General features: G+C 39.0%; 1 protein-coding gene and 1 non-coding gene across 2 annotated transcripts in view; both read right to left on the bottom strand.

The window, feature by feature from the left end:
* Positions 1 to 15,758, bottom strand: part of AP1G1 (adaptor related protein complex 1 subunit gamma 1) — a 101,736-nt gene that overhangs the window by 21,964 nt on the left and 64,014 nt on the right. The window contains exons 6-13 of the mRNA XM_049786488.1: positions 14,723 to 14,799; positions 13,514 to 13,522; positions 10,738 to 10,833; positions 9,964 to 10,044; positions 9,708 to 9,806; positions 6,860 to 6,915; positions 5,528 to 5,641; positions 339 to 479 (exon numbers count right to left, since the gene is read on the bottom strand). Coding sequence (XP_049642445.1) covers positions 339 to 479; positions 5,528 to 5,641; positions 6,860 to 6,915; positions 9,708 to 9,806; positions 9,964 to 10,044; positions 10,738 to 10,833; positions 13,514 to 13,522; positions 14,723 to 14,799 — 673 coding nt within the window. The remainder of the gene's footprint in view (positions 1 to 338; positions 480 to 5,527; positions 5,642 to 6,859; positions 6,916 to 9,707; positions 9,807 to 9,963; positions 10,045 to 10,737; positions 10,834 to 13,513; positions 13,523 to 14,722; positions 14,800 to 15,758) is intronic.
* Positions 5,167 to 5,251, bottom strand: LOC126028836 (small nucleolar RNA SNORD71). The gene has a single exon (XR_007502535.1). It is a non-coding gene; the product is annotated as a small nucleolar RNA SNORD71 (small nucleolar RNA).

The following is a 15,758-nucleotide window of genomic DNA, read 5'->3' as shown; positions in this document are numbered from 1 at the left end:
ACTCATTTCTGAGGGCTGAAATAAATCTTACATTTTAAACATTTTTTTTTTTTTTTTTTTTTTTTTTTTGGTTTTTGGGCCACACCCGTTTGACGCTCAGGGGTTACTCCTGGCTATGTGCTCAGAAATCGCCCCTGGCTTGGGTGGACCATATGGGACGCCGGGGGATCGAACTGCAGTCCTTCCTTGGCTAGCGCTTGCAAGGCAGACACCTTACCTCCAGCGCCACCTACCCGGCCCCCATTTTAAACATTTTTATACATAACTCTAACCCGATGTTTTAAACATGCTTTCAAAGTACCTAGCACCTTTTTGCAAAGATAAAAATCCAATCTTACTTTTCAGCAGCAAGAAAGATTCCAGATGCACAGTCTGCTTTAAATTCTGGTTCACATGAATCCAGAAAATAAAGTAATTCCTTCATCATGCCTCGGATATTATTCCCATTTACAAGGGCAAAACTCAATTCCATTGCACGCCTTGCAGAGAAAAATAAAGAGTTATTATATTTACAGAAATAACAAACAGACTAACAAACAGACCCAGGTATATTCTCTCTGAACATCAGCCACTGGTAGATGTGTTATTATCTACATATGCATAATTCCCAATCCTGGTACATTAGGTATCAGTTATATTCTGAATCCTCAAGCTTTTCTAGAGAAATCAGAGGAAATACTATTAATGACCAAAAAAGACAATTTGAATTTAAAAATCTAGACTATCGGGGCCGGGCGGTGGCGCTGGAGGTAAGGTGCCTGCCTTGCCTGCGCTAGCCTAGGACGGACCGCGGTTCGATCCCCCGGCGTCCCATATGGTCCCCCAAGAAGCCAGGAGCAACTTCTGAGCGCATAGCCAGGAGTAACCCCTGAGCGTCACAGGGTGTGGCCCCCCCCCAAAAAAAAAAAAAAAATCTAGACTATCAAACTAAAACTTAAAAAGGCTCAAAAAGGGGCCGGAGAGATAGTACAGAGGTAAGGGGTTTGCTTTAGATGCAGCAGGATGGTGGTTCAAATCCCGGCATCCCTTATGGTCCCCCGAGCCTGCCAGGAGTGATTTCTGAGCGTAGAGCTAGGAGTAACCTGTGCGCTGCCAGGTATGACCTAAAAGACAAAACCCCCCCCCCCCAAAAAAAAGAAAGAAAAGAAAAGAAAAAAGGCTCAAAAAGAGAAGCTGCAGAGGCAGTACAGCTGGTAGGGCATTTGCCTTGCATGCAGCTGACCTTGGTTCAATTGCTGACACTATGTATGGGCCAGAGCCTGCCAAGAGTGAATATAGAGTCAGGACTTCATGAACACTGCCAGGTAGGACCCAAAAAGTAAAAGGATTCAAAAGGAGAGGTAATTAAATTAGCCAATGATGTATCTGTGTTATACCTTAATAGTGATAAAGCCAAAGATGGTATACATCTAAATCAAAATGAATTACAGAAAATAAGAATGAAAACAGATTCTGAGGGCATTCCAGCATACAAAAGGCAAATAGCACATATTTGTATTAGTTTTCCCATGAGAACAAAAATGCTGACTGCACAGAAACAGAAATATTATACTGTAATACCAGTTTCTGGAGGAGGGGAAAGAGAGATGTTAAGTTGTTGGTGAGAGACCACAAACTCAGGCTATCAAACAAATGCACACTGAAGATCATTTGGTTAGAGATTATTGTAGCACAATATATTCATTAGTTAATAAAACTGCATTATGTACTTCAAAATTGCTGAGAATAGACCTAAAATGCTTGTAGCCACACATATACACAAATTATGTGGTGTGGCGAAGCTTTTGACTAACAATAAGATAATCATTTCACATTATATAACTCACTATAGTGATATATATAGTTAACTATATATATAGTTATCACTGTAACTATATAACACTACTCACTGTGTACCTTAAGCAATCATATAGATCAATTATATCTAAATAAAGCTGGATATAGGAAGGGGAAATGGAGAAAAATGAAGGTCATTAAAAAAAAAGAACATGTACTATGAGGGCAAAAAAAGGTTGCTAAATCAGAAAGAGATAGTACAGTGGGAGGGTAAGGTGATGGCATGGCACGTAGTCAACTCCAGTTCGATGACAGCATTACACATGATGATGAAGAAACCCTTGCACAAGAAAGTCAGGAGTAAGCCCTGAGCATTGGCAAATGTGGACCAAAAATACAAAAAAAAATTTTTTATAAAGAAATGACTTCTAAATGAGGAATTGGAAGCACTGGGACTAATAGACATATAGGATTCTACATCCAAAACTGCTGAATACACATTCTTCTCCAGTGCACATGGAATATGTTTCAGGAGAGAGGACATGCTGGGACATCATCTGGATATCTCAAGAGTCACAAAAATAGAAATTTTGTTAAATATTTTTTTTCAGGAGGCCCAAGCAATAATAGAGTCAGTAAGATGCTTGCCTTGAACCCAGATGACCCTACTTTGATTTTCAGCATCACATATGGTCCCTAAACACTGCCAAGAGTGATCTCTAAGCATATGTAGAGTCAAGAGAAAGCTCTGGGGCTGGAGAGATAGCATGGAGGTAGGTAGAGAGTTTGCCTCGAATGCAGAAGAAGGGTGGTTCGAATCCCGGCATCCTAATTGGTCCCGAGCCTGCCAGGAGCGATTTCTGAGCATAGAGCCAGGAGTGACCTCTGAGTGCTGCCGGGTGTGACCCAAAAACAAAAACAAACAAACAAAAAAAACCCAAACAAACAAAAAAAGAGAGAAAGCTCTGAGTACTATCAGGCATATATTCCTAAAACCATAAACAACTAAGTATTTTGAGCCATAATGCCATGAAGATAGAAATACATCATAAAAAGTTGAGGAAAGCACAATTTTTGTTTTGAACCACGCCCACAAATGTTCAGGGTTACTCCTATTTTTGCACTCAGGAAATAATTAAAATAAGGGCAGAAATTAATGATGCAGAAATCAAGAAAATAACAGTGAAAGAGAAACCGGGAGCTAGTTCTTCTCCATAAACTAAACTAAACTCGCCCATACATACTACTAAACTGACAAATCTTTAACTCTAGTTAAATTATCTAGTTTTTGGGGCTAGAGAAATAGAATGAAAGTAGGGTGTTTGCCTTGCATGCAGAAGGACGGTGGTTTGAATCCCAGCATCCCATATGGTGTCCCCCCCAGCCTGTCTGGGCAATTTCTGAGCTTAGAGCCAGGAGTAACCCCTGAGCGCTGCCAGGTGTGGCCCAAAAACAAAAAAAGTTTTCTAATTTTCCTCTTCATGAAAGAGAAATAAACCATATTAAAAAATTTGGACCAGAGATGAAAGGGGAGATATTACAACCAATACCTTAGAAATACAAATGAGTCTAAAAGGTTACAACTTTGAACAACTCTGTCACTAAGCAGTCGAGAAACAGATAAATTCTCACAGTCATACAATCCCCCAAAACTGAATTAGGAGAAAGTGGAAAACCTGGACTAGTTACAAGTAAGAAAATAGTAATAGTAACTTCAAGATTCCCCAGCGACAAAAGCCAAGCATTCACCTACAAATTCTACCAAACCTTTAAAGAAAACTTCCTCCAATTACTACACAAGGCTGTTCAGAAGTTCAGAAGTGTCCTAGAAACCTGAATTCATTCTAACAGCTTCTATAAAGTCAAAATTACCCTAAAACCAAAAACACAGATATTACTTAAAAACTATACATTAACATAACTAATGAAGATCAATGCAAATTAATCAACAAATTATCAGTGAATCCCATTCAACAATATATCAAAGGATCATATATCATGATCAAGTGGGATGTAATGATGGATTAATATACACAAATCAATTATCACAAGAAGCTATTAACAAAAGGGAAGATAAAACCATATGATCAACAAATGTAGAAGAAACCTTTTGACAAGATTCAGCGTCCATTCATGATATAAACCATCAAAAAATTAGGGATAGAAGGATCGGACTTTAACAGTCATTTACGACAAAATATAGCCAACATCATACTTAACGGCAAAAAAAAAATAAATAAAACTATTGACGGTTCGGAGGATAGTACAGCAGGTAGGGTGTGTGCCTTGTACGTAGCCAACTGAGGTTCAATCCTTAGAACTTTGATCCCCAGAGCTCTGAAAGAAGAGATCTCTGAGTGTGGAGCCAGGAATTAAGTCCTGAGTACCAGTAGGTGGGGCCCCAAAACAAATTGATTTAAAAAAAAATTCCTTTGCAATCAGATACAAGAATGAATGTCTGTCTACTTTCTCCTCTATTACTCAAAATAGCTTTAAAATTCTCACCATAGCATAAGGAAAATTTTAAAAAATCAACGTGATTCAACTGGAAAGAAGAAGTTAAACTCTCGCTACTTGTAAATGACATAATATTTGTTCTATTTCTATATGCAAATAATGAAATGGAAGTAACAATGACAACCCATTTATAATTATGTTCAAATACATCAACAAAGGACATGAAAATATATGCAATAAAAACTATGTCACTACCAAAGAAAAGAAGATACCAGTAACTGAAAAAATATTCAATTTTCTTGGAGTAGAAGAATTAGCATTGTCAAAATGACCATCCTACCCAAAGCACTATATAGATTTAATGCAAATCCCATAAAAAAGAACATATGAAGGGATTAAAAATAAAAAAAAAGAAGGGCCCGGAGAGATAGCACAGCAGCGTTTGCCTTGCAAGCAGCCAATCCAGGACCAAAGGTGGTTGGTTAGAATCCCGGTGTCCCATATGGTCCCCCGTGCCTGCCAGGAGCTATTCCTGAGCAGACAGCCAGGAGTAACCCCTGAGCAATGCTGGGTGTGGCCCAAAAAACAAAAAAAAAAACAAAAAAAAAAAAAAAAAAAGAAAGAAAAAAGAAAAGAAAAAGAAATTGGTATTTATTAGTCAAGTAACTGTTCTCTGCAAATAAAAGAAACTGAATGCTAATATTTAAGCGAATGGTTTCTGTCATTTTAACATCTTATTTGTTCTGAACGTGTTTTGAACCAAGAGTTCATCAAAGCCAATATGGCAGCTACCAGTAGAGTTACTCAATTGAATAAAAAAATATAGATGTCTTTTGAAAATGATATTTTCTGCCTAATAGTCACACTTTCTTACACTGTTTTAAGAAAAAACAGCTACTTCTAGTACCCTGGGACATAAGTACTGTGAGAAAATGTGTGCTGTCAGCAAGCTGAGTTTCAGCATTGTGATAAAACACTTAGCCGATGGATCACTCCGTACTTCATCCTCCAACACACAAAAAGCACAGTACCTCTGCTGGGTAAACTTTTACTAACTTATCTGAATGTGTTTTAATTACCAAAGAACCAGGGATAATTTCAGTGTACACTTCAGCATTACTAGTGGTCTCCTAGATTCACCTGAATGTCTCCCTGCCATCCTTTCTGAAAATGAACTAGTAGGTAGAGTTCATCTGTAAAAATGACTGACTACATAGAAAGTAAAAATTATCACTCTCAAAACTATTTGCTCATGATCAAGTGAAGGGGCAGGGATATATCAGTAATCTGTTACCGTTTTATTGAGACATCCAAATCTTTTAGACAGTCCACAATTGTACTTCTGTGTCTCTGTACTGCATTATGATCTGTCTGCACAGTCTTCAACAAAGACGTCAGAGCTACATATCTAGATGAAGAAAAGTTACAGAAAAAATTTTAAATGAAATATTCTCTCTTTCTCTTTCACACACACACTCCCCAGTTCTCTCATTCTCAATCTGAGAATTAAAGTGAAATATTCTCTCTCCCCCCCTCCCTCTCCACCCTCTCTCTGTTCTCTCTTGCTCTCTCATACTGTGCTTAGGGGTCACTCCTGGCAATCTGGGCCTCCCACATTTAAAGCATACCCACAGTGTCTGAGCTGGTGCTCTTGCCCTATAACATCTCTCCCTGGCTGAACTGGGGGGCAAGGTAGAGCTCAGGAACAGAATGTTTGTTTCACCTGCATGAAACCCTAAGTTTCTCTCTCTCTCTTTTTTTTTTTTTTTTTTTTTTTGGGTGGGGGAGGCTTTTTTGGAGGGGTCACACCCGGAGAGTTCAGGAGTTACTCCTGGCTCTGTGCTCAGATATTACTCCTGGCAGGCATGGAGGACCATATGAGATGCCGGTATTTGAACCACAGTCGATCCTGAATTAGCAAAAGCCCTACCAGTGTGCTATCTCTCTGGCCTGTGAGGTACAGCATTTCTTTTTTTTTTTTTTTTTTTTTGGTTTTTGGGCCACACCTGGCAGTGCTCAGGGGTTACTCCTGGCTGTCTGCTCAGGAATAGCTCCTGGCAGGCACGGGGGACCATATGGGACACTGGGATTCAAACCAACCACCTTTGGTCCTGGATCGGCTGCTTGCAAGGCAAACACCGCTGTGCTATCTCTCCGGGCCCCATGGGTACAGCATTTCTTAAAGGGAAATAAAAAGAGCAGAGACCAGGAATCTTGTTCAAAGGCTCGGAGCACAAATCCCTGTTTTGATGACTCCCACCTAAGCACAGTATAGCCTCCAAAAAACAACCAGGTAGTGCCCTCAAGGCAACTAAGCACCACCAGATATGACCTTAATTGCCCTCTTGTACTATCTGGGTGACCCTGATATCCTCTAGAACTGGCAGGCTGAGTAAGGAACCACATGTCCATTAGGATGAGTATTGCTGACAGAGCATCCACACCATGGAAATCATTAAAAAAAAAAAAAAAAAAACACAAATATTTTAACTTAAACATTTTAAAACACCAGGCTAAAATTAAAAATTCTAAACCACTCAATAGAACGTAACCTTAAGCAAAATACCTCTTAAAACCTTTGAGTTTAATAACACCAAAATATAAAACAGCTTTTCAATAAACATACCTAATATTCTTGTCATTGTTTAATAAGAAACGACCCAGTATGTTTATGGCAAGGACCTAAATAAAGAGAAATAGCATGTTACAAATATGAGGGAATTAAATGTTTAGATTATTTAAGAATTACAACTTAAGACTTTGATAACAAGCTATTCAAATGTGATGGCACTTTTCAGATTGCTGGGGGGGGGGGGAATATCTAAAGAAAAACTCAAAACTAAATTTTATCTACATAGTAATAGCTGGAAGACTATTTTTTTATTCTAGAGTTTAATAGTTAATATAATATTGTAACAACTTTTGAAAGGGAAATCTGACAATAATTATAAGTATTTCAATAGAAATGAAACCTCTTTCAGCAACTCATTTTCCAGGAATTATATAACAAAATGTACATAATTTGTATGCACACATAAAATTCTAATGCACAACTACTAAAACCACAAATGACAAAGGAATCCTAAATGTCCACAGCAAATATGCCAAACAAATAAGACACAGCCATTCATTAAACTGATTATTATATAGCATTTTTTTTTAAATGAAGGAAAAAATTAAGAGGGTTTGAAGGCCCAGATAGCAGTGCTACCAACCCCAAGACTCCTGACTCCTGACTCCCACCTATCATCTGAGCTATTAATCCAATTCCTAAGCAGCATTGAAAATAAAGGAATTTGGGGCCGGTGAGGATGTGCTAGTGGTAAGGTATCTGCCTTGCAAGTGCTACCCAAGGAAGGACTGCAGTTAGATCCCCCAGAGTCCCAAATGGTCCCCCAAGGGCAGGGGCGATTTCTGAGCGCTTAGCCAGGAGTAAACCCTGAGCAAATGGGTGTGGCCCAAAAAAACAAACAAACAAAAAAAAAAGAGAGAAAGAAAATAAAGGAATTTGAGCAGAGTTGCACAGCAAAGCGTTCATAAAAAGAATAAATTTGCTTTAAAAAAAAATTAATAAAAAAAATAAATTTGCAGGGGTGGATTTGAAATTAAAATACTGAATGCCTAAAACTTTGTTACCAACAAATTTGCAAATCAAAGTGAATAAAAAATTTTTCTAAGGTCAGAACAATAACACAGTGGGTAGGTTGTTTGCCTTGTATACAGCCAACCCAGGTTCCATCCCTGGCATCCCATATGGTCCCCCAAGCCTGTCAGGAGTGATTTCTGAAGTACAGAGCCAGGAGTAACCACTGGGCATCGCCAGGTGTGGCACAAAGACAAAAAAGAAACAAAAAAAAATTTTTTTTGCCTAATAAAAAAAATAAAGTTTATGGTGTAGGGCTATAAGGTCAATGGTTAAGCTCATGCTCTTCATAATTAGGAGGGTTCTGGGTTTAAATTCCCAGCACTGAAAACAAAAAAATCAGTTTTGATAGATGCTTTAACATGGACAAACCTTGAAGACATTATGATATAGGAACTTTATCAGCTATAAAAGGGCAAATATTGGGGGCCAGAGAGATAGCATGGAGGTAAGGCGTTTGCTGAGTGTAGAGCCAGGTGTGGTCCCTGAGCACAGCTGGGAGTGACCCAAAAACAAAAAAACAAACAAAAAAATCCAAAAGAACAAAAAATGTCATAGGTGATTGTCTTGAGTTAGGGGACAGGGATAATATGCAAGAGTCCGTTTGATAGGTGTGGCCTTTCAGTTTGGGAAGAAAAAGTCTAAAGGGGCCATGGAGACAGTACAGGGAGTAGGGCACATGCTTGCCCCAACCTGGATTTGATCCCAGGCCCACACGGCCTCCTGAGCACTGCTGGTTATAAGCCTGGAGACACCTGAGCTCCATCAGGTGTGGCCTGGTGGTCCCCAGCAACAAAGGGCTCCAGCAGCACCCCATCCTTGAGCCTCAACACTGAACCTCTGGCCCGATTGGCCAAGGATCACTGGGAGCAACCCAGACGCTCCATGAATGCACCTGAGAGGCCTAAAACAAAACAAAAAAAGTTCTATAGATGTTTGAATTCTGAGGTACTTTTGTAACTTTCCTACATTCTAAAATTATTTCAAATAAAAATAATTTTTTAAGTGGAGAATAATATAGGTTGGAGAGATAGTACAGCAAGGAAGGTGCTTGCTTTGCACGTGGCCAATCCAGGTTCAATTCTCAGCATCCCATATGGTCCCTCAGCATCACCAGGAGTAATTCCTGAGTGTAAAGCTAGGAATAAGCCCTGAGTATCACAGGGTGTGCCACCCCCCACCCCACCCCAAAAAAGGAGAATAATATACTGGGGCAAACCCTGGCACCCTATATGGTCCCCTGATCCCCACCAGAAGTAACTCCTAAGTGCAGAGCCAGGAAGAGTACTCCCTAAGCACCTCTGGGATAACCCAAAAGTTAAAAAAAAAAAAAGTGGTAATATACACATACAGACATTTGAATAAAATACCTTTGAAAAACATACATTAGAAAATAACTGTACTTCCCACTAAGAACTGAGACATGTACAAATTACAAATTTCCCTTTATTCCTTTTTATACTTCTTTGAGTTTATTTTGTATTTTTAAAATATCTAGCTACTTAAGATATTATCTCAAATATCATGTGTAGTCTGAAATAAGGAGTACAACTGAAATCTTGGCTGCAGTAAAGCCTTATTTTGAAATATTTCCGCCACTCAGTATCTGTGCTTCTAACTATACTATAAGATCTTTCAAATTGTGCCATCAACATTAGATTTCAACAGGAAGAAATGATACTTCAAACACAAAATCAGAGAATTAGACACTCTGCAACATTCTTTCCTAAAAATTCATTTTTCAAATAAGTTCAATTCTATATACTAGATTTAAATTCATTTTATTTAAGTCACATGTTAGTAGAAAGAACAGATTTAAAAAAAGACTTACCCGCAGTCCACTCTCTGATTTAATGTCCATTATAGTCAAAACCGTTTCATAAAGAATAGCATTTCCTACATTTTTACTAGTCTCTGTATTAGTGGCAACCTGAAAAGATAAAAAAAAGTGGTACATAAGGGATAAAGTGACCTTCCACAAAATATCCAAAAGTAATAAAAAAACATTTTCTGATTACAACCACCGAAGAGGTGACACAAAAATTGCTTCATAGAACCATTAAAGAATAGAAGTTTGATCTAGTCACCTGTGCTAAAATATCATTCATAGCTTCACTTGAGTCATCATCATTTCGTCCTAAAATTCTTAGTAACCGCAAAATTCGTACCTAAGATGCAAAAATATGAGACATATCAACAAAACATGCCAATTAAACAGAAATTATGTTTGCCACCAAGGGAATTTTATTTTGCGAAAATTTTTTTTTTTTTTTTTTTTTTTTTTTTTTTTTTTGGGTTTTTTTTTTGGGCCATACCCTGTGAGGCTCAGGGGTTACTCCTGGCTATACGCTCAGAAGTTGCTCCTGGCTTCTTGGGGGACCATATGGGACGCCGGGGGATCGAACCGCGGTCCGTCCTAGGTTAGCGCAGGCAAGGCAGGCACCTTACCTCCAGCGCCACCGCCCGGCCCCTATTTTGCGAAAATTTAAATAGCTTCAACAAGGGTCTTGGATCACATTATTAACAGTTTAAAAAAAATCAAACAATTGTTTTTAATATTATCACTAGATAAGTTATACGTACTTCTGTATCTAAATGATATTCTCAGACACCCCCATGCCTCACTCCATACCTAAAAATACAATCACCTATAAAGCTTTATTAGATTAATAAGCACAATTTTAACTATCACCCTTAATTTTATGTTATTCATCTAATAACATAATAGAATTATAACTAATCATTTACTAAATAACTAGTTTAGTTAACTACCAGTGTTCTACAAATACTAATTTAAGAAAGAAAATTTATCCAATGGTATTAACTTTGTATAACATTTATCCAAAAACTTTAAACCTCACCTGCAAAAAGGGGTCACTGATCCCAGAAACATCATGTTCTGGAGAATATCCGGACATGATGAGATTCTTAAGAATACGAACTAGTTGGGGCACAAGCTGCAGGGAAGAAAAGGCATGCTTAGTAAGTAATTTGGCTTAACAGGTTCAAGCTAAGTCCAAGCAAATAATACAAATAGTAATACAAATAAATTTAGTTAACATTTGATGAATATATTAAGAAATGTTTAGACCAGGAACTCATAAAGAAATATTTTTGCTTTGTTTTGTTTTGTGGTGCTAAGGAGCAATGAATGACTGAAGCCTTCACACATACATCACTTGTACAGAGCTATCAATTACTTTTCTCTCATTGTGTCTAGACTCTCCTTTTCCTATTCCCCAATCCTAAAAGGGAACCAAGTCTGAAACAAAGTCAAGCTATGTGCTAGACGTGCACTCAAATAGAACTCAAAAGAATGCCATTTCTAAATACAAGTGAATTTAACTAATTATGCAGTAACATTTCAGCATGATGTAATTCATAGTTACCTAAATAAAATCTAATGTGAATATCTCCAAGATTAAAACAAACATATGTCATGGAGTTCTGTAAATTCTATAAAGAATCTTTATTAAATCAATTAACTCCGAGCAGATTTATATTAGAAGTAAAAATAGGGGCTGGAGAAATAGCATGGAGGTAAAGCGTTTGCCTGACATGCAGAAGGTCAGTGGTTCAAATCCTGGCATCATCCCATATGGTCTCCAAGCCTGCCAGGAGCTATTTCTGAGCATAGAGCCAGGAGTAACCCCTGAGCACTGCCGGGTGTGACAAAAAAAAAATAATAATAATAATAACAATAATATAATTTTTCTTTCTTTTTGTTGGAGGAGGGGCTTACACCCAGAGATTTTCAGGGGTAAATCCTGACTCTGCACACAGGGATCACACCTGTCAGGGCTAGGGGTGCCATATGAGATGCTGGGGACCAAACCCAGGTTAACCATCTGCAAGGCAAGTGCCCTACCACTGTATATTGGGGCCTCCCAAGTAGTGCTACAAATAAATAAGTAGCTGGGGCTACTACCTATAACTCTTTGTCTGAAGAACTAGAAGCTCAGTCATGGTGATGGCTGGCAGTGCTGAGGCTTCTAGGGTTATTGGCTTCTAAACCCAGCAGTGTTTGGGGCCACATGGTACAGATGTTCAGTCTTAAATCTCTGTATGAGTCCTTGACAACTAAATTGTCTCCCCAGTCCCCCAATAAGAAAATTTCTTTTTTGGGGACAGCACCACTGGGAGGGAGGGAGGGAGAGAGGGAGGGAGGGAGGGAGGGAGGGAGGGAGGGAGGGAGGGAGGGAGGGAAGGAGGGAGAGGAGGGAGAGGAGGGAGAGGAAGGAGAGGAAGGAGAGGAAGGAGAGGAAGGAGAGGAAGGAGAGGAAGGAAGGAAGGAAGGAAGGAAGGAAGGAAGGAAGGAAGGAAGGAAGGAAGGAAGGAAGGAAGGAAGGAAGGAAGGAAGGAAGGAAGGAAGGAAGGAAGGAAGGAAGGAAGGAAGGAAGGAAGGAAGGAAGGAATACTCCTGGCAGACTCAGGGGACCATATGGGATGGAGGGGACTGAACAAGAGTCAGCAGCATGGAAGGCAAGTACCCTACCTGCTGTGCTATTACTCTGACCCCCAATAACAAAAAATTTAAAACTGCCTTAAAATATTGTAATAATAAAAGAAATAAATTAAAAAATGTAATAAGGTGGGGCCGGAGAGATAGCATGGAGGTAAGGCGTTTGCCTTTCATGCAGAAGGACTGTGGTCTGAATCCCGGCATCCCATATGGTCGCCCGTGCCTGCCAGGGGCGATTTCTGAGCATAGAGCCAGGAGTAACCCGAGTGCTGCTGGGTGTAACCCAAAAATAAAAAAAAAAAAATGTAATAAGGTAAGGATCATGTAGTTAAAAAGCTCTACACAAAGAGCAATTTACTATCCTTCCCAATGGTATGTTTTTATACTACACTTATCTTTCATTACTTCTTTACAATCTGCTTTCTATCTTGAGAAGTCCTTTTCTTTAGATATTAAATTCAGACATTGTTTTATTCATAACCCAAAAGATCAGCACACCAACATCACCCTGAGACAACAAAGCACAAATGTTGGGTGTTTAGTGTAATAAATTCTCAGAACTCAGCTTTATTTTTTAAACAATAATGTAGGTTACTGAAACTGATGACAAGAAAAATTAATATGAACGAGAGAAAGGCTGCAGCCAAGAAAATCAGTTGATGCCCATTCTATCTCAAAATTCTTTTAGGCTCCAAATGTTCTAGACAAGACTCAAAGTGGGGACAGAGAATTAAAAGCTCTAAGTCTCTCTTGAAAATTTAGAAGCACACACGGAGTTTTTTAACAGTGTGAGGTTACCGACATAATTCTAAGAGATCTACTTCAAAAGAAGCAGTGTTTTGTGTCCAAGCTTCAAACTGATCTGGAATGGCCATCACCAAAGCCACTAAAAACACTTGAAATTTCTCAAGTGAAGATAAAGGAAGGCAGGGAAAAGGCTTACAATTCAAGAAAGGCTGCAACTGAAATCCATGGCTGATTTTAGAGTCAGGAGTTTGTGACAAGACAAAAAACAAACAAGGGAGTTAGCCAAAACTGTGGGAACAAACAACTCCTAGTGTTAAACACAGCTTGAGCATCAATGTATTTTTAAAAGCTAGAACTGTGGATGGACACGCAAAAGCTCTAAGGATCTAATGCCAGCATGCACCATCTAAAAGAGGGTTAATGCTTACCTTTTCATTCTAACATACAGCAGGATTCCAAACAGATAACAGGAACAAAACATACAAAGCAAGCATTAGGGACAGATAAAGGTCTTGTTCTATTTTATAATAATGTAATCAACAACTAACATCTAAGAATGTCTAAGAGGAAATGAACCCAAATAAGGGACCTTTAAAAAAAAAGTCTCATTAGACCTGAAATACAAAGTAACCTCACACCTCTTTTGGGGAAATCAGCACATTATATAAAAATTAAATGCATAACTACTCAAAGGAACAGCCTTGTTGAGTTCTTCTTATCACTAGAAATAAGTAGAAAAAACAAACTTCCCACTTTAAAATGCTGTAAGAAGGGCCTGGAGAGATAGCCCAGTGGCGTTTGCCTTGCAAGCAGCCGATCCAGGACCAAAAGTTGTTGGTTCGAATCCCGGTGTCCCATATGGTCCCCCGTGCCTGCCAGGAGCTATTTCTGAGCGAACAGCCAGGAGTAACCCCTGAGCACCACCGGGTGTGACCCCCCAAAAAAAAATGCTATAAGAAAAGGAGGGGTGTGGAACTAGTGACAAATTATACAAGTCAATAGCTTGAAAATGAACAGTGGGGGAACCCTAAGTTAAGTCAAAGAAATTTCAAATTTCAGCTTGCATTTTCCATCTTAAAAAAGATCAAAAGATGGGCCGGAGAGATAGCACAGCAGTAAGGTATTTTGCCTTGCATGCAGAAGGACGGTGGTTCGAATCCCGGCATCCCATATGGTCCCCCGAGCCTGCTTGGGGGGCTGGGAGGATTTCTGCGCATACAGCCAGGAATAACCCAAGCGCTGCTGGGTGTAACCCAAAAACCAAAAACCAAAAACCAAAAAAAAAAAAAAAGATAATAAAATGGCAATATAACGCCTGTTTATAGTTTAGTTCCAGGTTACATTTCCTGCCTAGTATATGAAAAAAACACACATACACACACACAGGAAAGATTGGTGTGTTTGTCAATAATAAGAGAAAACTTCTATTATGAAAGAGAAAATAACTGTACAATTGCCAGTTTTTATATGCCAAATTCTGGCTTCCAGCCCTATGACATAGCAGAGCTGATTAAGTCCTTTTGTCAGCTCCCAAGCTTCCTTTCAAAAGAAAATTCTTAAGTCAGAAAGTCATGCATTGTTGGGGAAAATTATTTTTTAATCAAGAAAGGCTTAAGAAAAAACAGAATAGCACCTACCTTTCTGAAATGTGCAAGCATGTCAGGGCTCCGCTCACACATTTCTGTGAGGAGGACTACAGATGTGTGAAGAACACCTGGAACAAGAGAGAACATCACATTTTTAAAATGAGGCTGGATTATTCACCTTCAAAGAACAGGGATTTGAGTTCTGAAAGATCAATTCCAATGGAAGAGTAGCTACCTTTGTTTTTAATCTCTCAAAGAATGTAAGCAATGAGGTAAATATAAAAGAGGAATTTAATAATGACCAACTCAGTCAAGTCAGAATATTTTAAACAATTATGTGACCAAAATTGCTGAAAACCAGCAATACAGGTCTCTCTGAGAGTATCCACAGAGATGCTGACAGTCATAAACTAAGTTATTATCTGCTCCATTATAAATCAATAAGCTCTGATCAAGATATTTAAAGATTATTTCTAGGTAACTCAAAATTAAAAAAAACTTTGGTCAGGACCAGAGTGACAGCACAGCAGGTAGGATATTTGCCTTGCATGTGGCCAGTCTGGGCTTGATTCTGGGCATCCCATAGGTTCCCTGGACACCACTAGGAGTCCCACTGGGTGTAGACCAAAAAACAAGAAAAACGAATTTTTGTTTTGCTCATGGGACCAAGAGACGGTTCTGCCCTACAAGAAAGAGGCCTCTGGTTCACTCCCTAGCACTGCACTGCTGCCTGGTGTACTGTACATGATCCTAGCAACTCTGCAATCTGTAATCCTTGGCACCACCACTCTTTTCTGGCTTCATCGCAACCAGGTATATGGAAGCACCACCACTAGAAAAAGGTGTAACCTCAGTGAGCACAGAAAACAAACAAACATCAAAAAAACTGTGCCATCAGAACATGTGTGATCATCACAACTGAAGAGTCAATGCCCCAAGCAAGCACCATGGCCTGTGCTAAGAACACAACCAGAAGTCCGAGCATAGAGCTAAAGGTGATGTGAGAGCGGCACAGTCATGTATATCTTCAGAGCAACAGAGGGAAAGGAAGGTTAACAATACAGATCCAAATAGATTCAAGCTCCAA

The sequence above is a fragment of the Suncus etruscus genome, chromosome 14 (assembly GCF_024139225.1).
Source record: "Suncus etruscus isolate mSunEtr1 chromosome 14, mSunEtr1.pri.cur, whole genome shotgun sequence".
Classification (NCBI taxonomy): Eukaryota; Metazoa; Chordata; class Mammalia; order Eulipotyphla; family Soricidae; genus Suncus; species Suncus etruscus.
Note: the sequence above shows the minus strand (reverse complement) of the source record. Positions and strands in the feature narration are given on the sequence as shown.